The 21814-nt window shown below is 52.2% G+C and overlaps 8 protein-coding genes across 8 annotated transcripts; 5 read left to right on the top strand and 3 right to left on the bottom strand.

Moving 5' to 3' along the window:
* Positions 1–353: 353 nt before the first annotated feature.
* On the bottom strand, positions 354–2918 carry J4E82_005597 (uncharacterized protein; the record flags this gene model as incomplete). Its single annotated transcript, XM_051731859.1, has 3 exons — positions 354–1615; positions 1665–2126; positions 2192–2918. 3 exons carry the CDS (start codon positions 2916–2918, stop codon positions 354–356), a joined length of 2451 nt encoding a protein of 816 aa, XP_051588349.1.
* An 887-nt stretch (positions 2919–3805) lies between these two features.
* On the bottom strand, positions 3806–5563 carry J4E82_005596 (uncharacterized protein; the record flags this gene model as incomplete). The annotated part of the gene is made up of 4 exons (XM_051731858.1): positions 3806–4075; positions 4124–5152; positions 5203–5277; positions 5339–5563. The coding sequence occupies 4 exons, from the start codon at positions 5561–5563 to the stop codon at positions 3806–3808; spliced, it is 1599 nt and encodes a 532-aa protein (XP_051588348.1).
* Positions 5564–6825: 1262 nt separating this feature from the next.
* Positions 6826–8237, top strand: J4E82_005595 (uncharacterized protein; the record flags this gene model as incomplete). The annotated part of the gene is made up of 2 exons (XM_051731857.1): positions 6826–7657; positions 7714–8237. The coding sequence occupies 2 exons, from the start codon at positions 6826–6828 to the stop codon at positions 8235–8237; spliced, it is 1356 nt and encodes a 451-aa protein (XP_051588347.1).
* A 640-nt stretch (positions 8238–8877) lies between these two features.
* J4E82_005594 (uncharacterized protein) lies at positions 8878–11260 on the top strand (the record flags this gene model as incomplete). The annotated part of the gene is made up of 5 exons (XM_051731856.1): positions 8878–9565; positions 9690–9963; positions 10012–10128; positions 10186–10571; positions 10635–11260. The coding sequence occupies 5 exons, from the start codon at positions 8878–8880 to the stop codon at positions 11258–11260; spliced, it is 2091 nt and encodes a 696-aa protein (XP_051588346.1).
* A 293-nt stretch (positions 11261–11553) lies between these two features.
* Positions 11554–12033, top strand: J4E82_005593 (uncharacterized protein; the record flags this gene model as incomplete). Its single annotated transcript, XM_051731855.1, has 1 exon — positions 11554–12033. One exon carries the CDS (start codon positions 11554–11556, stop codon positions 12031–12033), a length of 480 nt encoding a protein of 159 aa, XP_051588345.1.
* A 2421-nt stretch (positions 12034–14454) lies between these two features.
* On the top strand, positions 14455–15626 carry J4E82_005592 (uncharacterized protein; the record flags this gene model as incomplete). The annotated part of the gene is made up of 3 exons (XM_051731854.1): positions 14455–14487; positions 14549–15313; positions 15384–15626. 3 exons carry the CDS (start codon positions 14455–14457, stop codon positions 15624–15626), a joined length of 1041 nt encoding a protein of 346 aa, XP_051588344.1.
* A 436-nt stretch (positions 15627–16062) lies between these two features.
* On the top strand, positions 16063–19207 carry J4E82_005591 (uncharacterized protein; the record flags this gene model as incomplete). The annotated part of the gene is made up of 3 exons (XM_051731853.1): positions 16063–16317; positions 16370–17844; positions 17893–19207. The coding sequence occupies 3 exons, from the start codon at positions 16063–16065 to the stop codon at positions 19205–19207; spliced, it is 3045 nt and encodes a 1014-aa protein (XP_051588343.1).
* Positions 19208–20105: 898 nt separating this feature from the next.
* Positions 20106–21126, bottom strand: J4E82_005590 (uncharacterized protein; the record flags this gene model as incomplete). Its single annotated transcript, XM_051731852.1, has 2 exons — positions 20106–20863; positions 20919–21126. The coding sequence occupies 2 exons, from the start codon at positions 21124–21126 to the stop codon at positions 20106–20108; spliced, it is 966 nt and encodes a 321-aa protein (XP_051588342.1).
* Between the last annotated feature and the right edge of the window lie 688 nt (positions 21127–21814).

Here is a 21814-nt window from a genome sequence, read left to right as displayed (position 1 = left end):
AAACTCTATGGCATAAACAGGAATTCACCTGGAAAAAGCTAAGTACTCAACTAATGTTATGTCAACTTCTATTTCCAAACTATGCATGTCACCAGCCATTACAGCGGGAAAAACACACCCTTGCTCGTCATCACGAACACGACACTACGAGACGTTGATATCATTTCCTGTTCGAATAAATTTATGTTCGTGTGAGTAGAGACGCCTCGTCCCAATACACTACCAAAGGCTATCTATAAGGTATCATCACATACATAGTCTAAGTCCTCCTCGGGAATGATAACGTATACCACATCACCGTCCCCACATTTGTCCTTCGAGGATCAAATATTTACTCCAAGTCAACTGATGACCTACTCAGCCCCAGTGATCCACTCCCACCACCCACCATGCGGCAACCCCGTCTCAATTCCACATGCCCTACAAACCGCCACAGCAACAGCGCCCAGCACACTGATACCTCCTAGAACCTTAACGAGCACGAAACTCTGTCTCCTGAGCTCATCACCAAAGTTACACAGGCCAAGCGGATCCCGCGAGTCCAGTCCAACAGCTTTTGCATACCGATGACTGACTTTACTACTTTTCTTTTCATCGCCGTGGCGGACGACTGCCCACTCAGCTCTGGGTGGACCGCCCGGTGATGCGACGATTGTACCCTTGGATACCTCTTCGCCGACACGTTCAAGTAGCCATCTCGCCCTATCATTGTTTTGTAGTTCCTCGAACCGTTCCCTTTCGTTGCGGCGACTGCGCTGGAGGTCTGTTGCCCATCTTGCTATCCTTATCTCACTAAGGCCTTGTTCCCCTTGTCTGGCATTGTTGTATCTCGCGAGAGAGAAGTTGCCTGGGGGCTCGAGGGTGTCGGAGTTTGCGAGCGAGGGTGAGGATGCGAGGAGTGGGGATTGGAGGTTCGAAGGGTAGAACGGAGACCCAGAGCCTGGTACCAAGACACCAGATGGTGACGTGGCAGAGAAGACTGAAGATGCTACGGATGCTGACGGACATGTTAGCTTGCGTGACGCCAAGAGAGATGATGCTTTACAATTCATGTTGCCCCCATTTAGTCCCACTGAAGCTGTTGTTGGACTGCGTGGTTGAGCCAGACCTTGCATCATCATGGAATCTCCTGGTAGCTTCGTCCTACGTCGCCATGCTAGGAACTTCTTCGCTGCTGAATGCCGAAGCCAGGCAATAGATTCCGGGTCGAAGACTTGGGTTACTAACGCAGCCAGTTCGGAAGGCAGAAGGGGCTGCACGTAGTCAGGCGACATTAGCAACGATGCGTCCATGTTGTCATTGTCTGGGCCAGATGTCGAAGAGACTGCGTAAGGATATGTCGGTGTAGTGAAGGGATATTCGGCTGCTTCGCTTGGTTCTCCGGATGACGAGGTCCTGGCAACCGGAAGGCCTTGCACGGCAAGTAATGCGTCGTCCATGGCCTTTCCGAAGAAAAATGGTCTGACAGCAGTGGTCTGCAGGCGGGCGAGGATAGAAGTCTTCAAAGCCACTACTTCCTGTGCCGAAAGAGTGTCTGATTTTGCGATGACAGGCACAACGTTGGTAAAGTACGATAATCGTTGCATGTACTCAATGTCTTTCGCTATGTCTGTATCTATATGGAAGTCAGTAATAAGCACGGTACTAGCGAAAATTGAGCTTACGCGGTGGTAACAAATATATCACGAGGTCAACTAAGACACCCCCACTACCACTGACGACTCCAAGCACATCATTGTCTTCTAAGGTTGTTACGGATGATGTTTGATATAGCATTGACTCAACATAGTCTACCACCATGCCAATGTCTTTGTCCGCTGAACCCTGCGAATAGCCGGGTGTGTCTACGAAACAGATGTTTCTTTCGAGTACGGTGTCAATACTGCTCTTTCTTCTTCGCAGTACGCCACTATCTTCGGCATCAGTCCACCAGTGGGGATAAGGCTTCGTGCTTGCATGGATTTCAGTCACTCGTGTTGTGACTGCGTGCTCTGCTTTCTTTGTACGAGACTTAGATTTCTGGGGGCGTGGCTGCGCATACGATTGGGAGGGTGATAGCGGATCTACGTGCACGATGTCTTCGCAGACCTGGACAATGGATCGAACGAGAGAGGACTTGCCGACACCTATATCGTGCTGTCAGTTTAGCCTCTGTGCGAAGTAATTGGCGCGCATCGCGTCGACCACGCACCTGTTTCACCCGCCACCATAACTCTGAGCTTCCCCATAGCTTTTCCCTTTGTTGTGAAAGGTCTTCTGGTAGGCATCTGCATCTCAGGCATGACGAGCTGTGGAAAGCTCATAGTATCCTGTTGCGTCTCCATCTGCTCTTCCTCCTCTCCACTTGAGACAACGGCCTGGCTCACGGCATCATCCATAGTAGATTCCTCGTCGGACAGCTTGAGGGAAACAATAGAAGCCGACCTGGGCGTGCTCCCCATGGCGGATGTGGGGAGTGGAGAAGGGATGTCGGCGCTCGTGACGGGCAGTTTAAAGTGAGTAGTCGAGTCATGGTTGGTGAAGTTCCTCCTCAGTTTCCGTACCGAAGTGGTTCTGGATTTATCTTGTGGTGGAACTGAGTCTGTCGAAGAGCTGTGGGATTCGGATCTTGAACTCTTCGCACCCTGATGCCGTGTCTTGCTAGCTGTTTCTGTCTCTGCGCCAGCTGCTGTACCTTCTGGGCCAAAGGCAGCGTCTAGAGTATCTGCAAGACTTTGTACTCCAAAGTTGTTATCTTGCTGTTTCGCTGTAGAAGTCGCACTGTGAGGAGCCATGGTATGCTCCAAATCCCCGACGCGTTTCATGACAAAGGTAGTGGGGACATTGCTCGAAGGGGCGGCAGGATGATCCACGCTTGACTTGCCAGACCGCGGCTTGACAGTAGGAGGCAGGGCGTCACCGCCCAGTTGAGGTCGCATGTTTGCGGTATTCTTGGGGCATATGTTGTCGAGTGTACGAATACAGAAGTCGGATGGCGACACACCTGATCAGCCTCAATAGGGATGCCGAGTGGTGATGTGATGCACGCGACGGCCCCGCTTAGCCCCGCGCGATCTACTGCACCCTTAGTCCTGCGATAGCGCGCCGATGCCTTTTAAGTGGAGTTGGAGGAAGAGCAAACGGGTGTAGGTATCATGGTACAAGTCATCCCCTATACATAAAACGCAGGTTGCCGCGCCCTGAAGCTTATGGGCTGTTGCTGATGCAGGTGGGCTTGCGCGTCCTCGAATCAGCTATCACCGTAGCGCTAGGCTAAGCCATTGTCGCACTATCAGGTGACGTTATCAGCAATCACAAGACGACCGCACATCAGTTCCGTACACAGCATTCGAGCATATATCATTTATTGTATTCGTACTAGATCATCTCACAGTTTGGCTGTCATTGTCCGTCTGATCCTCTTATCGTCGAAGCCATGCTGTACACCCATTACACCAGATGCCATGACATCCCTAGCCCGTACCTAGGACCCACCAGATAGCCTTCCCTAAACATTAGGTGACCAAGAATGCGACTGCGAAGAAGAGAATACGTTCGAAAACGACGAAACAGATACACACGGATACAGGAAGGGAATATGCAGAAACGAAACCACTCGCTATGCAAGGGCTCAGAACCCTAAGACGAACGCGTACGCCCAGACTTTTCCTCGAAATGAAATGACTTTTATACAAGCGCTGAAAGGGGTCGAGTACAGTACATGGCTAAAGCCGTCAGTCGTTAGGCCGTCGAGTCAAACGGACTCAACAATGGATGGATGGATGAAGAATAGGAAGGAAATGAGGTGTGAAGTAGCGTGATTCCTCTACGCCTCCTGGGGGGCAGCACCACCACGACCGCCGCGCATAGAACCACCGCGACCGCGGGGCTGGAAGTTACCGCGGGGACCTTGGCCACCCATGCCGCCACGGCCACGAGGAGCACCGCCGCGAGAGAATCCACCTCCCCTGTTGAATTGGCCAGGGTTCTGACGGCGTTCCTCGACCTTGATCTCGATACCGTTGATCGTGTGGGGGTTAGCAGCGACAGCAGCCTGGAATCCAGCGGGAGTCTTGAAATCGACGAAAGCGCAGTTCTGAGATATGTTAGCTGGAACGTGGTATGGTTGGATGCTTTTGCTTACTTTGCCGCGGCTGATGTCAAGGTACTCGATCTCACCGTACTTGGTAAGGGCAGTCTTCAGAGCAGCGTCGTCAACCTGGCTGTAGACGTTCTTGATGTAGGCGCGCTTCTGGTCGGGGTCGGCAGCGGGTCCTGCATTCTGTGCACGAGACTGCTCCTTCTTGTGTCCAGTAGCTGTCTGCCAGCCAGCGGCCTCACCCTGGCTAGTCGCTGGGGACTGGTCACGGGCGGGTGCTGCAGTCTGGCTAGAGGCGGCGGCAGCAGCAGCGGGTTGAGAGGGAGCGGCGGTAGCGGCCTTGGAATCCTTAGGGGCCTGCTGGGCGGCGGGGGCGTTAACGACGGGAGTAGCGACCTTGTGTGCGGAGGCTGCGAGGCTGGCCCAGGTTCGGGGAGCGGCAGGCTTAGGAGGACCAGAGGGCATGGCGACAGGAGCGGCCTTTTGTGCAGATTGTGCGGGCGCTGAGGCGGCTTCGGCGGGCTTCTCAGATTCGGTGGTCTTCTCAGCAGCGGCTGGCTCTTCAGCGGTCTTCTCCTCAACGGCGGCAGGTGCCTCTTCCGCTGCAGGTTGCTCAATCTCCTCTGGAACCTGTTGGGCAGGAGCGGCGGGCGCAACCTCCTCTACAGACGGCTCCTCTTGCGCGGCCTGGTGCAGCTTGTCGTCAACCTTGTTCAGATCCTCCTCGCTGGTCGCGATCTCGTCGCTCTTGTTCAGGTCGGCGTTCTCTGGGACGGCAGCAGTAGGAGCTGGCTCAGTGACACCATTGGCGGGTGCGGCCTGCTCCTGCTGGTCCTCATCCTCCTCCACGGGTTCGTCGGCAAGGTAGCGGAAGATGTCGTTGAGGACGAAGTAGCCGTTGGTCTGCTCGGCGAGAACAAAAGTCTGAACGAAGCGCTTGTGGGGCTGGCCTTGGTTGGAGATCTCACCAATGACCTGGATGACGATGTTGGCATCGGAGCCCTGGGAGTCGACGTTGGTGACGCGGACCTTGGTGTCCTTGAAGTCGAGCTCCTTGATGCGCTCGTTGATGGCCTATGCATGTGTCAGCTTGTCTATGTTGCAATTGGGTATGTCTCATATACCTTCTGGCCTAGGCAGACGTTCACCTTGTCCTCCTCAACACCGGAAACATACTGGGAGCGCTTGTTGTAGAAAAGCTGTGATTTGAGTCAGTCGCGTGTCCTGCAGAAGAAGGCTACTGGGCAGCATGCGACTTACGTAGAGTCGGTCAGGGCTCTTGCTGAGGGTGGTGTAGTACTGCTCGACAAAGTACCAGCCGACCTCATCCTTGGGGATCTCTGAGGCAGCGGCTTGTTGTGCGGGCTGCGAGGCAGTGGGCTGCTGCGAGGGTGTGAAGTTGGAGGCGCCGGTGGAGTAGCTGTTCTCGTACTGCTGCGGCGCGTAGTTGCCGTTGACAGGGCCGGATGACTCGGTGGATGCCATATTGAATGTGAAGGTGGTGGGAAGGATATGCGGCGGGACGAAGGGCAAATTGCGTTTTGTTTTGCGCGAAGTCTAGTGGGGTGCGAGGTACGCGAGGCAGAAGATAGGCGCCTAGATGCTAAGAGAGCACGTCAATGTCAGTAGTGTAAAAAGCTGCCATCGGGCTATTTGCGCATACCGGGCCGTTGTCACAGAGATGGAAGGGAATCCGTCGAGACTGGAGACTACGTGGGCGGGGTGATGGCGGTCGGCGGATTAGATGGCAGAAAATACAAAGCTCCCTAAGGATACGAGAGAGATGGAATCAGAGCGTCAGGGTAGTAAGAGACTGGGAGTAGGTTGGCCGGTTGTGCGCGTGCAAGCAGTGCTAGTGAGGACCACACTGATGAGGAGGGCAAAATCGATTGGAAGGCTGGCGAACAACCAAGTCTGTGCGTCTTCGCGTCTTCCCGATCAAGCGAACCTGCCCTGCACCTCCACATGTCGCCTCTCCACCATTACCATCATCTTGCTCTCAGACGCCTAGACAATTCTTGGATCAAGTCAACTCTTGCAAACGGTTGCTTTGGTAGCTTTCTTCGTGCTTCCGCCTATCAAACAGCAACTGCAGCCACTAGTAGACTATGCACGACCCGTGTCAGTACCAATTTTGCCCAGGTAGAATATGGCCGTCTCCCTGTTACACGTGCTGAACCGAACGCAGAGATATGCTTTGTAGTCGAACCCAGTAGAAAGCTGCTTCACATCGCTGCTTACATATATGCGTTGCATGTTCAGTACAACGGCACCAGTACCCTGTCGGACGCCATCTCGGACATGTCACCATCTCCGACATCTCCTTATTCATGTCCGCTAGGCACGTTAGTCCTCAAACCTTGCAGATTTATCACCGAGCTCACCAGCAAGACGTTTCAAAAATCCGAGCTGGTCTCTTTGGAATATGAGTCACTAAGTCCGTACTTGTTGCCCTTTTTCTTGTTGTGGAAGGGGCGCACGTTGTAGGTGTACCACGTTACTGGCTCGGTGTGTCGGCCTCATACCAAGGCGAGGCCGAGACCGAGCAGCCCTACGTGCAAGCTTACCCAGATTGGGACCATCTCTGCGTTCCACGGAGTCCAAAGTAAGTAGCAAGAGTTGCTACCTATCTTACAGCCAATCTCTTGAATCCACTACTTAATCATGTCCAAGCCCAATTTTCCAAGACTTGTGTCACCAACTCCCCTTACTTTCTAGCCTCCGATCCACCGCCATCTTGTCTCACCATGTCACAAACGACAAGCTCAGTGGCCTCGATTCACGAGGAGAAAGCACGACTGCCTCATACCGACGTCGAACAGCCCCCAGTATCACTTGACGAAAAGCAACCAGACACGACCGAGCCTCCAGCGGTCGTGAGTCCATTCCATCCAAGTCAGTTTCCTGATGGCGGAAGGGATGCATACCTGTGTCTCCTCGGAGGCTTCTGCTGTCTGTTCTGCTCATTCGGATGGCTGAACGCCGTCGGAGTGTTCCAGAGCTACTACCAGCGGAACCAACTCAGTGACTACTCGCCTTCTACCATCGCCTGGATAGCCTCTCTCGAGATCTTCGTCATGTTCGCGCCTGGACCTATCGTCGGATTCATCTATGACAACTACGGCCCTAGATACATACTGCTATTTGGCACCTTCTTCCATGTCTTTGGTCTCATGATGACGAGCCTCTGCACCGAGTACTGGCAGTTTGTTCTCGCACAAGGAATCTGTAGCCCCCTGGGCTTGAACTGCATCTTCCAGGCGGGAACTAGCACCATCCCTACTTGGTTTCTCAAGAAGAGAGGGCTGGCGTACGGAGTCATGGCTGCTGGCAGTGGACTAGGCGGCATCATCTTCCCCATTATGGCAACGCATCTCATCCCCCAAATTGGCTATGGCTGGACGATGAGAACATTAGCGTTCCTGATTCTCGGTATGATGGGTATCGCATTCGTCACTGTCAAGTCTCGTCTACCGCCGAGGCCTAGAAAATTGGAACTCTGGGTCTTTCTGGAGCCCTTCAAGGACACTCGCTTCATCTTATTGACCATTGCGTCATTCATGTTCTTCATGGGGATGTGTAAGTTCCTGTCTTCCTTCGAACTTCACGTAAGCCAAATACTGACCCATGTCTAGTTATCCCCATCAACTTTATTGAGGTTGAAGCCATGTCGGATGGAATGTCAACTCGCTTAGCTGGATATCTCCTGGCTGTTCTCAACGCCGCAAGCATCTTCGGCCGTATCATCCCCGGTGCTCTCGCAGACAAGGTCGGCAAATTCAACATGCAATCATTGTGGTGTCTGGTAGCTGGCATCCTCGTCCTCGCATTGGCTCTCCCCGCATCTAGCAATGCGGCATACATCACGTTCGCTGCTCTCTACGGTTTCGCTTCGGGTGCTTTCGTCTCACTGTTGCCGGCCCAGATAGCACACATCACCAAGGTCGATCAGATTGGAATACGCGTTGGTGTTGTATTTGCATGCATATCGTTTGCGGGCTTGGCCGGTAATCCGATTGCGGGAGCTATTGTCGATCAAAATAACGGAAAGTACTGGGGGCTGAACGTCTTTTCAGGTGTCATGCTCATGGCAGGGTCGGGTATGTATGTAGTAACGAGGATGTACATTGCGGATTGGAAAGTCTTTGCGCTAGTTTAGTAGTCTGTCGAGCTAGGAACATACCATGTAAATCTACGTGTACAGTATGCGTTACATCATCATATCACCTCAGTCGTTGACTAAATGCTTACAAAGGCACATTGCTTACAACTGAGTGCGGAACTTTGAGGTTTTACTTCGGTGCTGAACGAGGTCTGTGAGTGCCTGGCGTTCTTAAATCCGCAGAGCGCACGGACCATGGAATTCGTGATTGACAACTGCTCAACAGCATCGTCCCGTTCCGCATTCCACCACCTCACACTCCACATCACGAACTATGTCCGTCCCGCTGGATGAGTCCTGTCCAAACGCAATCTGTCAGCTTACGTACGCTGAGTTAAGCATTGGGCGCCCGGACTGATGAAGCAGGGGTTCCAAGGTTTGTCCGTTGTACGACGGTTGTACGATTTGCACATCACTTCGTACATGAACTTTCATGACCTTCCACCGTTGTACGCATCGCGCGCCACACACTTTTGCTTGACTTCGCTTAAGCATCATTTGCCGTTCTTTTACCGTTCCATCTCGATCTATCGTACCCAAAGTGTTGTACAAACGGGTAAAAACAAGCACAACGGAAAGACTTACCGAAGCGTGTTGTGCGACCACCCTTTGTACGCAGGGCATTAGGAAAAAAGTCATGCCCAAACAACGTCAGACCTGTACGCGATGCTCCCAACGACGGCAGAAGTGCGATCGAAAAGCGCCCTGCACGAGGTGTGTACAGAATAACGAAGGCCATCTATGCACTACCAAGTGGGTCAATGGATACAACCCAAATATTCATCGCAAATACCCCAGAAAGCCCTCGGGAGCTAGTGGAAGCGATACATCTTCGTCTGTTCCTTCTCCCGATGTAGATTCTCAGGCGCTGTTACCCTTGGTTCCTCATGCCCCACCCACGACCGAGGCTCGATCGAGTCAAGGCCAGCCCCTTGCAGATTCAGCATGGCGAAACAGCTTGCCTGAGATTAGCATCGGTGCAATACTGAAGGAAAAGGATGCAGACGCGAACCAAACCCTCTTCGACAAGAGTTTCTCTTACGCCAGATCGAAAGGACCAGTGCGAGATGCAGCGAACGGATCAAGCCCCCTTGCGGGTTGCTACTCCAACGCAGCGAGAATAGTGGAGACACAGTATCTACAGTCCATCTTACCGTCGAAAGATAAGCTAATGCTGATTGTGGATTACTACACGGAGTACATGGTATACTGGATTGGCGGCATCTTCCATGCGCCAAGCTTCAGAAGAAAGCTGCTCGCGGCCTACGGTCAGTCGTCTGAGCTCGATCTGCAAAGTCTCGATTGGAAATGGACTGCACTCTTATGTAAGTCATCTCAGTCACGAACGATGCAAGAGTCTTCAATGTGGCATGCTACTACTGGAAAGAGTTCCAATGATGGACTCTACATTGTCGTTCACTTAGAAGCTACTGACGTCGAATACCGTAGTTGCTATCCTCTCATCCAGTATAATCGGCTCTGCAGAAGGTGTTTCAGCCTCCTGGGGTTACTCACTTGATGACAAAGTCCAGCTAGCACGTGTATGGGGTGCCGCATCGATCTCATGTCTGAATCTTGGCAACTACACGTCGCAATATAGCATTCACTCGGTGCAGACGATATATATCATGCACGCATACGAACATCTCGTCGGCTCAACGAATCAATGGATTGCTTTGCGAAGCGTCGGCGTTGTCATTGCGAAGGGTTTGGGTTTGCACAGGTAAGTGTCACATGCTACTAAAAGAAGTATCGGTAACTAACGTTTTAGACTTGGTCCGCATCCAGACGATGAACGGATAACGGAACTAACCCCAGATCAGAAGGAAGCCTTTGTCGAGCGTGAGATTGGTCGCAGAGTGTGGTACGGGGTTGTGTCCCAAGAGTGGTATGTTTACAGCTCAATCAAGATGATTTGATAAGAACCAACTAATAGATACTATAGGTTGTGTTGCACTTCGCAGGCTGCCTATACGCTGACCCTCCAATGGCGACATTTCACGAGCGCAAGGCCACGCATGTTGGACGAGGAGACTATGACGCCGCTCTCCAATCCAGCAACCCCGACAGTCACCGCCGTCGGGCATTACTTCTTCGACTACGCTGCGGTACTCCTTGACGTTCATAACACTATGGTGGGGCTTCTAGATAAAGACGACGCTACCAAGTACGCTGCGATACTCAAACATGATGGTGAGATGCGCGCTACATGTACGGAGAAGGTCCCAGCATGCCTCTCACCCCGGACGCCGTACGATCCCAACTGGCCTCAGTGGGTGACTTGGGCGAGGAGACTGCATCAAGCGTCCGTCAACCATAAAATTATCATGAGTAAGTGGTAGCTCCATATTGCACCCATGTGAGACCTACGCTGACACTACTTACCATGCTCAGTTCACCAAAACTTCTTGAGCAAGAGCTTCAAGGATTTACGCTATACATACAGCAGATGGGCCTGTATGACCGCCGCACAGAACATTATCAACATATACAACGCCCGGGATGCCAATGAGCCGCAATGGTGGGTCGAGCAAGCTTTTGTCGTCACGGCTGGTATTTGCATGATATTGGAGCTCTTCCACCGCGCTGAGGCGGATGGGGAAGCTCAAGAGTACCAACTGTACGTGAAGAAGGCCGTCAGGTTCTTACAGCTGTTCTACACGTCGAGTGTTGCAGTACACGGTGTCCGTCTTCTCATGTCGCTCTTGCAAGAGTATGAGAAGCTGAAAGAAGTATCAAGCACGAAGACGGCACCACCGATGGAGACTTTAGCCTCACGACCCTGTGCTTGTGTTTCCGACAACATTGAGGACATCTCGATCACGGACGCGGCCCGCGGAAGTCATGCGTTCCCTGTGGTACCCGATATACAATTGTCATTCGACGATGCTTTCAATTTTGATATCGATGCACTAGGCTTCGATGATTTGATGGACTACCTCCCGAGTGTAGAAGGCTCGTTGGATAACAATGTCTTCCATACCAGCATGTTGTCAGCTAACGGATGGCCGACGTGGTAGTCTTTCTTTATGGAGAACCGCACTTGCCAATTCCCATGCTCGTTCTTTCCCGACGGCACGCAAGTGGTCTGACATCAGAGTAGCTCTTCCCGCATCAAACATGGCTTTTGGTTCAAGGTGTAAACCAAGGTTATTCTACTGGTTTACAATTCCGACTTCCAGACTCACTAGTCCTAATCGCAGAGCCTTTGTTTCTTCCTGACTACACTGCGCAAAATCACCCAACAATGTAAAGCAGAACATATCCCACTATAAGCAGGAGCTAACAAAGATAGTCTGTCAACAACGCCACCATGTCTCAAGATTCCGATCTCCATACGACGCTCGTGCTCGACGCATTGAGTAATGGCCTAAACATATCCATGGCAGAGCTCCTCGGAATCCTAGGTCGACAAGCCCCGATCTCGAACCTTCTCCTAGAGCCCATTCTCGGATTACAGCAGCTTGTCGCGACCACGACGCTGCTTGCTGTACCGAGCATCCATTCACAAAAGAAGGCGGCACTAGGGCCCGTGGCAGGAGAAACGGAAGAGGAACGGAAAGACCTGAAGAGGTTTCTAATCACGTACTGGATCGCTTTGGGTCTTGCTTGCCTGATCGCTGTATCTGCAGTCTGGACCAAAGTGCACATGGCGGCACACAAGGGCCGGAAAAAGTTCGAGACGAAGAAGAAGCCCCAGTCGGACGTTGAGAAATGGCATTTGCGGCGTCAGAGGGAGCGCGAGGCATCATTGCAGATGGGACAAGTCGATGATCAGGCTCCAGGCACATAACACCGTGGTTGAGCAAACGAGGGCGGATATGGTGTTACGGTGCATGGGGTCTTTCAGACGCGCTTCTGTGCATATCGCGCTTCAGCATGGTGCATGAATTCTATACAAATGACCTATATTAGTATACCATGCCCCACACGAAACCGGATGTCTTCTATAGCTCAAGAACATCTCGTATATGTTTCAATCGGTGTGTAGCTTTTCCCACAAAGTCACAGCCTTTCCCTTGTCGTTCTAGGCATGCAAGTCTCGGATCTAATGAATTGTGCCTTTGACTAACGTGTTTTATAAGCGAGTCGTCCTTACAAGCGAGTCGTCCACCCAACCAACTTTGATCACCTTTGAAAATCAGATTAGTTATGCCTCAACGCCAACAAGCTCTATTGCGCTCATCCAAAGCTAATATGCAGCTTACTATATTATCTCTTAATAGCCACCAGATTAAGACTAAGAGAGCTGCTGCTCGCGCGTTTAACGTCCCTCGAATGACGCTACGCGACAGACGCGCTGGCAGGCCTGCACGACACGAATGCCAGCCTAACTCAAAGAAGCTTACCCAGCTAGAGGAGGAGGTAATTGTCAGACATATACTTGACCTTGGCCAGCGAGAATTTGGGCCTACGTATACAGCTGCGCGCGATATAGCTAATAAGCTGCTTGCTGCGCGTAGTGCAGGTCGCGTTGGCGTCCACTGGCCGCGCAACTTTGTTAAGCGTACAGACAGTCTTACGACGCGTTTTAATCGATCGTATAATAGGCAGAGAGCTCTATGCGAGGACCCTGTGCTAATTAGCCGCTGGTTTAAGCTAGTAGAGGAGACAAAGGCCAAGTACAGTATCTGTGACGAGGACGTCTACAACTTTGACGAGGCTGGCTTTATGATAGGCAAGATCTAGACTTAGCTAGTTATTACAGGGTCAGAGAGGAGAGGCAGGCTAAAGACTATCTAGCCTGGCAACTGCGAGTGGGTGACGGTAATTGCTGCAATTAACGCTGCTGGCTAGACAATCCCACCGTTCCTTATCTTTGCTGGCAAGTATCACCTATCTGCCTAGTACGAGGAAGCAGATATCCCACGCGACTGGGCAATCGCTGTCAGCGACAACGGCTGGACAACTAACGAGCTAGGAGTTAAGTGGCTTAAGCACTTTGTTAAGCATACAGAGGGCAAGGTGGTCAGAGCACGACGGCTGCTTATCCTTGATGGCCATGAGAGCCACCACTCTCTTGAGTTTCAAGAGCTCTGTAAGGAGAGCAATATCTACACGCTCTGTATGCCAGCTCACTCATCTCACCTACTGCAGCCTCTTGACGTAGGCTGCTTCTCGCCTATGAAGCGCGCGTACAGCCGTGAGATTGAGGCTCTGATGCGCTACAATATTAATCATATCACCAAGCTCGAATTCCTGCCAGCCTTTAAAGCAGCCTTTAATCGATCGTTTACCTCAGCCAATATCTGCTCAGCTTTTCGAGGCGCAGGCCTAGCCCCTCTCCAGCCAGACGCTGTTCTATTAAAGCTCAACGTGCAGCTGCGTACGCCTACTCCACCAGCTGCTCTCGCAGAGCCTCCCTGGGAGGCTCGTACACCAAGCAACGTACGTAAGCTTGAAGCTTAATCAACGTTAATACGTGATCGCGTGCGACGGCATAAGAGCTCATCACCAGCCTCAATTATTAAGGCGATCCACCAGCTTAAAAAGGGGGCTGAGGTGATAATGCTCTCAGCCAAGCTTATGCGCGATTAGATTACCTACCTCAAGAGAGCTAATAAGGCAGCAACTAAGCGTAGGCAGCGCAAAAAGAAGCGAATACAGAAGCGTAGGACCTTAACAAAGGAAGAGGGAGAGAATATACTAGCTCAAAAGGAGGCTAACCAGCAGATTAAGCATAAACAGCGTCAAGGTGGTGAGCGATTGGGCCTCAGCCGCCAGGCTATTGCACGCTGCAGGAGATGCAGAGAGACTAGGCACAACTCACAAACGTGTAAAAAAGATGCTGTAGATACTATTTAATCTATTATATTAGCCCCTTTATTCTACCTTATTCTGTTGTTGCGTTGCGTAGCTTTTAAGGTGATTAAAGTTAGTGAGGTAGACGACTCGCTTGTAAGGACGACTCGCTTATAAAACACGTTAACAGTAGACGCCGAAGACATTTGAGAGACCTTTTTGTCTATGGGGAACAAAAACTGACGACTGAACGTTCTTTAGGACGTACAATTATTTTGCGTGAAACTCATAAGAAACGAGTGCCTTCATTCACGGATAGGGAAACCGAATAGCCATTCAAACCTCGGCAACTCATCATACCCCACACACGTCGATCTCCCGTCGTGCATGTTGTCTACTACGGCCGCCGCATACTATACCATAATACCTTATTAATTTCAAATGACTATAGAGGTTTGAATAGAGCGAAAAGATGAAGGCGATCCACATCGAGAAGTTCGTTTCTGTAAGGCCATCCACAGACTCGATCGCACCACCGCTCTCTCTAATTAACACCACCTACTCAGAATGTCGCAGACCTACAACCATCTACCGTCCTACCCTCAACACCCAAATCACCCCGGGATGTCCATATAAAAATCAGCCACGCCGCGGTAACACACGTCGACCTCCTCTATGCACAGGGTCTGCATCAAAACAACCGCAGACATGTCCAACCACCCTTCACCCTAGGCACAGAGTTCTCGGGCGTCGTGACCCATAGCCCAGAAGATTGTTCATTCAAACCCGGCGATCGTGTCTTTGGCGGAGGTCTAGGCGCCTATGCGGAACAGATATGTGTCCCTGAAGATGCCGTCCGTCGTGTCCCATCTCAGTGGACGAATGCCGAAGCATGTGCAGTAGGCGCAAGTGGTGCGGTCAGCTATGGTGCTTTACTCTCCGTTGCGCAACTTCAAGCTGGAGAGACGGTACTTGTACTTGGTGCCAGTGGTGGAATAGGTGTCATGGCTGTGCAGATTGCAAAGGCTATTGGTTGCAAGGTCATTGCTGTCGTTGGCGGATCTGAAAAAGCTGGGGTGGTTAAGGGGATCGGTGCGGATGTTATTGTGGACTATGGAGACGAGGGGTGGGAAAACAGGGTTAGGGAGGCGACTAACGGTGGAGAGGGGGTGGATGTTGTGTATGATGGGATTGGGGCTGTGGAGAGTGGGATCAAGTGCCTGAAGTATCGGGGACGATTGGTTGTGGTAGGATTCGCAGCCAGGAATGGGAGCATTGAAAATGTAAGGACCAATCGAATTCTGCTCAAGGGAGTTGCAGTACTTGGTTATGTAAGTCCCACGTTCCCATGGCTTTGCTCTGGCCATTCTGTTGCGAGAGTGGCTTGCTGACCCATGGTAGCGGTTTGGAGAAGACGGCAGGAGAGACCCGCAAAGAACGAAGGATGTTTGGGACGGCTTTATTAAGCTAGTAGATGATGGGAAGATACGGCCTACCATATACAAGGAGGAGTATGCTGGGTTAGAGACGGTCAGTAAGGCGCTGGAAGATGTAAAGGCGCGGAAGGCATGGGGCAGGTCTGTGGTAAGGATATGCGATGAGGAACAGATGCGCGAGAATGGTGGACAGAAGGCGAGGCTATGACATCAGATATGGTTACATTTCTGCACACGGTGTGCGCTCGACGCGCCGCTTTGTGTCTGCATTCACCTTGGGCACACCGAATCCCCACTTTGCAAAACATGTGAAGCCAACGCGTTAGTGATGCTTCACCTCATAGGCCTTGTGGCGTCGATTCCCCCGACGGGCGCACGGCCCCTTGCGGCGCGCCGGCTTAGCGCGGTTTCTTTGGATGGACCTGGTTCGACGTTCCCAAGGTTAAAACAAACCCGTCTCCATCGACGCTTGACGTCTGCTCTCACTTCTCCTTCTTATTTCTCTCCAACCGCGCGCTGACCTCGAGAACTGGTCAACGGTCAGCCTCACCCTCACACTAGTCTGATCGCCGCAGTCGCACCCCCGAGCTTCGCGACAGCTTTCACAGGGAGACGCCTATTTATCACGACGCCAACTCGCAATCATGGCGTCTTACGGCAGCGATCCCGAGGAAGAGGAAGAGGACTTCAACCCGGCACCTGAAATCGACGAAGATGACATCGCGCCAACCAACAAGGCCTCGCGCAGGCCGGCAGACGAAGACGAAGAGGACGAAGTCGATGCGCCGAACAGGATGGGTAATGACGACGAAGATGAAGAGGGCGGCGGCATAGATGTCGACGATGACGATGACGATGAGGAGGATGACGAAGAAGATGAAGACGACGAAGATGTTGTCGTACGTCTCAATAGGAGCATCTCATTCTTTGCCTAATTACTGACCATCCTAGGCCCGACCCGCCAAGCGGAGAAAGAAGGCGAAGCGAAACATGTTCATTGATGTTGAAGCCGAAGTCGATGAAGACGAAGAGGAAGAGGAAGAAGGCGACGATGAAGGTGTTGATGAAGTCCACCCCGACGACCTCCTCGAGCCCACGGGCGCTGACCTCGACGACCGACACCACCGCGAACTAGACATGCGCCGCGAAGTTAACGCACAAAAGGATGTCGAGGAGCTTGCCAAGGAGTTCGACGAGAAGTACAGGCGACGTGAAATGCAGAGCGCTCGTCGCGGTGGTGCTGGTGCCGTTCCCCTGGCTTTGCCCACCGTTGACGATCCATCTATCTGGGGTTGCAAGTGCCGTCCTGGAAAAGAGCGCGAGATTGTCATGGCTATTCAGAAGCGCATCGACGAGAAGATGCGCGCGGGCCAGCCAATCCAGGTCTACTCTGCTTTTGAACGAGGCCCTACAGGACCTCAGTCCGGTTTCCTCTACGTGGAAGCCGACTCGAAGCAGGCTGTTGTTGAGCTGATTGAGGGCATCCAGAATGTCTTCATGGGCTCCGGCCAATTCTCCATTCCCCCCAAAGAGCGTCCAGATCTGCTCCGCAAGAAGAAGCGCGCGCCATTAGAAGTCGGCAAGTTTGTGCGCATGTTACGACCTCCCACATACAAGGGCGATCTCGCAAAGGTCGTTGAAGTCTCGACCAACGGTCTTGACTGTGTCGTACAACTCGTACCACGTCTAGACTACGGTCTGAACGACGATGCCAACGCCGCACAAGACAACAAGCGTAAGCGCGGTTTCTTTGGTCGACAGACCGAGCGTCCACCCGCCAAACTCTTCAACGAAGCCGAAGCGAAGAAGCGACACATGAAGCATCTCAGCATGACCGGATCTGGCAACCAAAGGGCATACACCTACAAGGGCGAAGACTACCAGAACGGTTTCCTTATCAAGGAAGTCAAGGTCAACTGGGTCAGCACTGAAAAGGTCAACCCCAGGATGGAGGAGTTACAGTTCTTCGCAATTCAGAACGCAGATGGTACAGAGACCATGGATCTTCTGGCAGTCCAGGCTGCGCAAAAGGCTGCAGACTCTGGCTCTGCCTTTGCTGCAGGAGACAATGTCGAGATCTACACTGGTGAACAGAAGGGTATCCGCGGTACCACTGTTACCGTAATTGGTGACATCCTCACACTCCGCGTCAGCGAAGGCGATCTTAGGGGCAGGCGGATTGATGCTCCCGTCAAGACTCTACGAAAGCTTTTCCGAGACGGTGACCACGTAAAGGTCATTGGTGGCAGCAAGTACGTCGACGAAGTTGGTCTAGTCACCAGGATCAAGGACGATAAGATTACCTTGCTTTGTGACTCTACCCAGCAGGAAATCACTGTCTTTAGCAAAGACCTGAAGCGCGCTGCTGATTCGGCAAACGTCGGTGCTGACTCCAACTTTGATCTCTACGACTTCGTACAGATTGAGTAAGTTCTCTCGCTGCCAATACAAGATGACCTACTAACAGACTATAGTGCCTCGACCATCGGTTGCGTTGTCCGTGTTGACCGAGAAGTCCTACGAATTGTCGATCAACAGGGCGATGTTCGCACACTCCTCCATACACAAGTCTCACAAATCGTCGGAAGGAACAAGCATGCTGTAGCAACCGACCGGGACGGTTCCGAGATCCGACACGAGGACGATGTCAAGGAGTACGGAGGCGAGGGCCGTCAAGGCAAGGTTCTATACATCCACCGAGGTACACTCTTCGTCCGCAACCGCGAACTAGTCGAGAATCAGGGTATCTTCGTGGTCCGAAGCAACAACGTTGTTACAATGGCAGCAAAGAGTGGTCGCGCCCAAGCCCAGGGCCCAGATCTCAGTGGCATCAACCCTGCCCTAAACGCAGGAGCGAACGGCAATGCGACCGCTATGCCTCCACCCCGCGCATCTTTCGGCCGCGATAAGCTCATTGGCAAAACAGTCGTCATTCGGAAGGGTGCCTACAAGGGTCTTTTGGGCATTGTCAAAGATACCATGAACGACGAAGCTCGCATCGAACTGCACACCAAGAACAAGCAGGTTTCAGTAAAGAAGGAGCTTCTCACTGTCAAGGATCCCATTACTGGCCAAAGCGTGGAGATCGGAGGCAAATTCCCTAACCGCTCGCGTGGAGGTTACTCAGGCGGCCAGACAAGCTACGGCGGTGCTGGCTCTGGTGGACGAACACCTGGCTGGGGCAACGCTGGTGGTGGCGGCGGCCGTACGCCTGGCTGGGGAGGTGGCGGTGGTGGTCGCACACCCGGCTGGGGAGGTGGTGCCGCAGCTGGAGGCCGCACGCCTGGTTGGGGAGGTGACGGCGGACGCACAGCTTATGGTGGAGGTGATGGATCGCGAACTGCTTATGGTGGTGGTGATGGCTCTCGAACAGCTTACGGCGGCGCAACTGCCTACGGAGGCGCCACATCTTACGGCGGAGCGACAGCTTACGGCGGCAACGACGGAAGCCGTACCGCCTATGGTGGTTTCAGCTCAGGTGGTCGCACACCTGGTTGGGGTGGATCGGGAGGAAACACCACTTCGAAATCTGGTGGTCTCTCTGCCCCCACGCCTGGCGCCTACAACGCCCCAACACCAGGTGCTTACGCAGCGCCTACACCCGGTGGTTATGGCGCGTACTCCGCCCCTACGCCGGGAGGACCACCCATGGATGCTCCCACGCCTGGCAACTACGCTGCGCCTACACCTGGTGATACATCGGGTGGTCGATATGGTCTTGCGGCGCCTACACCAGGCGCGTGGGATGCTGCAACGCCAGCACCTAGTGGCGATCCTGGGTACGATTAGTTGCCTAGTCTAGGAAGACCTTCCATCGAGACACCCACATCTGAAAATTATGTTGCGCCTCCTTCTGGTAGTAGACTGAATGGTCCACAGGATGCTGCGACTCGAACGTCTAATCCCAATCCTGAGTACGATTGGTTACCTAGTCTCTTGTGAGATAGATGGGCAGTCGCGGCGAGAGTTAGTTTGCGCCAGGTTGCAAAATGGTCTGGGTCTGCGTAACGCAGATGAGATCGGGGTTTTTTGTGTTCGTTCATTGCATTGCTGGAGTTTGCAAAACAGGATATCTTAAAGTCAGACTTCAATTTCAAATATTTCTTCCATGAGCATATGACTACTCTATTTGGTTGACGCTTATGATAACACGCAGCTGATGTAGTACGGATGTGACTGCCGACATGCGTGTACTCCGAGGAGAATCACAGATTGTGATTGCGACCGTTGTTCAAAGACTACTATTACTCTTTGGACAATTGTGAGGCAACGAATAATTCACATTCAGCTACTTGCAGGCTGAGCTATGATGCCACCATTCTTAGGCATCCCATTGGTTTTTCACATGTTGTTTGATCGACAGTTCATAGCGTCAGAACCGTCCAGATACAAGGATGCATAGAAGGTCACAATATGTATTCGTATAAAAAGAAGACTGGCGCGAGCCAGCGGGAAGTTTGAAGCATCAAGCCTAGATTGGTATTGAACATGTTTCTCTAAACAATCTTCTAGATAATAACTAGTAAAAAAAGTTGGTATCACCCCACCACTTCTCTGTGTAAATGCAAAGCAGTCGAGTATGGAAAATGAAAAAAGAAAACTCTTCTACTACTCGGCTCATCTACAACTCCACCTACTCCTCAACGATGCGACGAAATGTCTTGACAACAAGCAAAGGAACGCAAATCTAGTACTTGCGTACGCGCCTCTGAACAGGAGCGGGAGACTCAATAGCAGCGTTGACGCCAACCTTTGCATTAACAAGGGGCAAGTCAGCGGAGATCTCAAGGCTTGACCTCGACATGGGAGCCGCGGCAGGAATAGCGGCAGGGACAGCCGAGGTGTTACCACCAGCAAGGGCACCGATCTCGATCATGTTGTTCTGGCCAAGAGCGTTCTGGATGAAACGGGAGTTGAACTTGACAATCTTCTTGATGGCGTTGAAGTCCTCGACGTTGACGGGAAGAGGGTCCTTGACGATGAGGAAGGTTACACCCTCGGCGCAAGGAGGAGTGGTGAGGGAACCGCTGTATGTCTGGATGTCGGACGTCTTGAGGACAGAGACGACGTCGGTGAAGTCGATACCGTCGGAGATGTCGGTCTTGGTACCGGGTGTGGTGATAGCGGAAAGGGAGGACGACAGTGACTGGATCATGGAAGCAGAGTCGTTGGCGGAGACCTCGAACATGAGCGCGATGACGGCGAGCTGGCTCTCATCATCGACACCCTGGTGGACCATGTGAATCTCGAGAGGGAAGAATTCATCGTTGACGTGGTGTTCAGAGGGCGCGTGCATGTGGAACTGGACAAGGCGGTAGTTGACACCGGCATAGCTGGTCGTGCCGTTGACGACAACTTCAATGGTCGTTCCGAGGTTCTCGAAGACCACTGGGCCAGCGGGGATGTCGAGGGTGGGCCTGGAAGGTGCCGCAGTGATGGAGGCATCTGGTGGAAATTGTCAGTAGGGGTATCATTGGCCGAGCTCGGAGGATGAACATACCGACGTTGATAGGAGACTGGTTCTTGCCGGCTTTGCAAGCTTCGTTCTCAGGAGCAAGCGAAGCCCAGTTGAATGGACCGTTCATAGGCCCATAACCAAAGGTGTTTACCTCAACGGTCTCTGCGCCCTCTGCGCGCTTGAACTTGGACAGGCCGTGAAGGCATGTTGCGGATGCGGTCGAAGCAAGGAGGAGTGCGGAGAAGAGCATGATGAATGATAGACTGAGCTGAACTGTAAAGAGTGGAAAGATGCTGTAAAAGACACTGAAAGAATGTGAAGTGCTGCTGATGATGTTTCCAAACTTTTCCGAGGGCGAAGTCGCTCTTAAGCAAAAGACAAGATTGTATATGCCTCAGTACACAAGACTAACAAGAGCGAGTACGCGTGCGAAGTCTTGGTGTCGATGCTAACGATCAACGTGCAACACGAACGAAGGTGGAGTATAAAAGTAAGACAGGATCAACCCGGCCGATTACAAGATAGGTAAGGATAGGACAAGAGAAAAATAAGCCCGAAGACCCTGAGACTGGGCCAAAGAACGGTAGATACGAAAGGAAGGTGAACGGGTGAGAACGGACCGTTTAGAATAGAAGATAATGGAAGATTGGAAGTGCCGGCTTGAACGAGGGGAAAATGCTTGAGGTGGATCACCAAGCTCAAGTTATAGCTAACAATCACACGAGCATTGCATCTCAACGATTTCTTCCCGATGCCGTTCCGGTCCCTTGCCTGCCGAACAGCCATACCCCTCCGTGGAAATAGACACAGGCCAAGAGGACCAAGTCATACGTCAAGATGCCTCAGGAACGCCAGCGCTTGGCCATTGTATACAGAATACAAGATGAAGGAGCGGGGATATTCCCATACAGGTAGGTGCCAAGTTGAATTCGTGGTTA

This window comes from Alternaria postmessia (assembly GCF_024291825.1).
Source record: "Alternaria postmessia strain BMP 2775 chromosome Unknown scaffold_30, whole genome shotgun sequence".
NCBI lineage: Eukaryota > Fungi > Ascomycota > Dothideomycetes > Pleosporales > Pleosporaceae > Alternaria > Alternaria postmessia.
The sequence above is the reverse complement of the archived record's forward strand: the minus strand, read 5'-3'. Positions and strand labels throughout refer to the sequence as shown.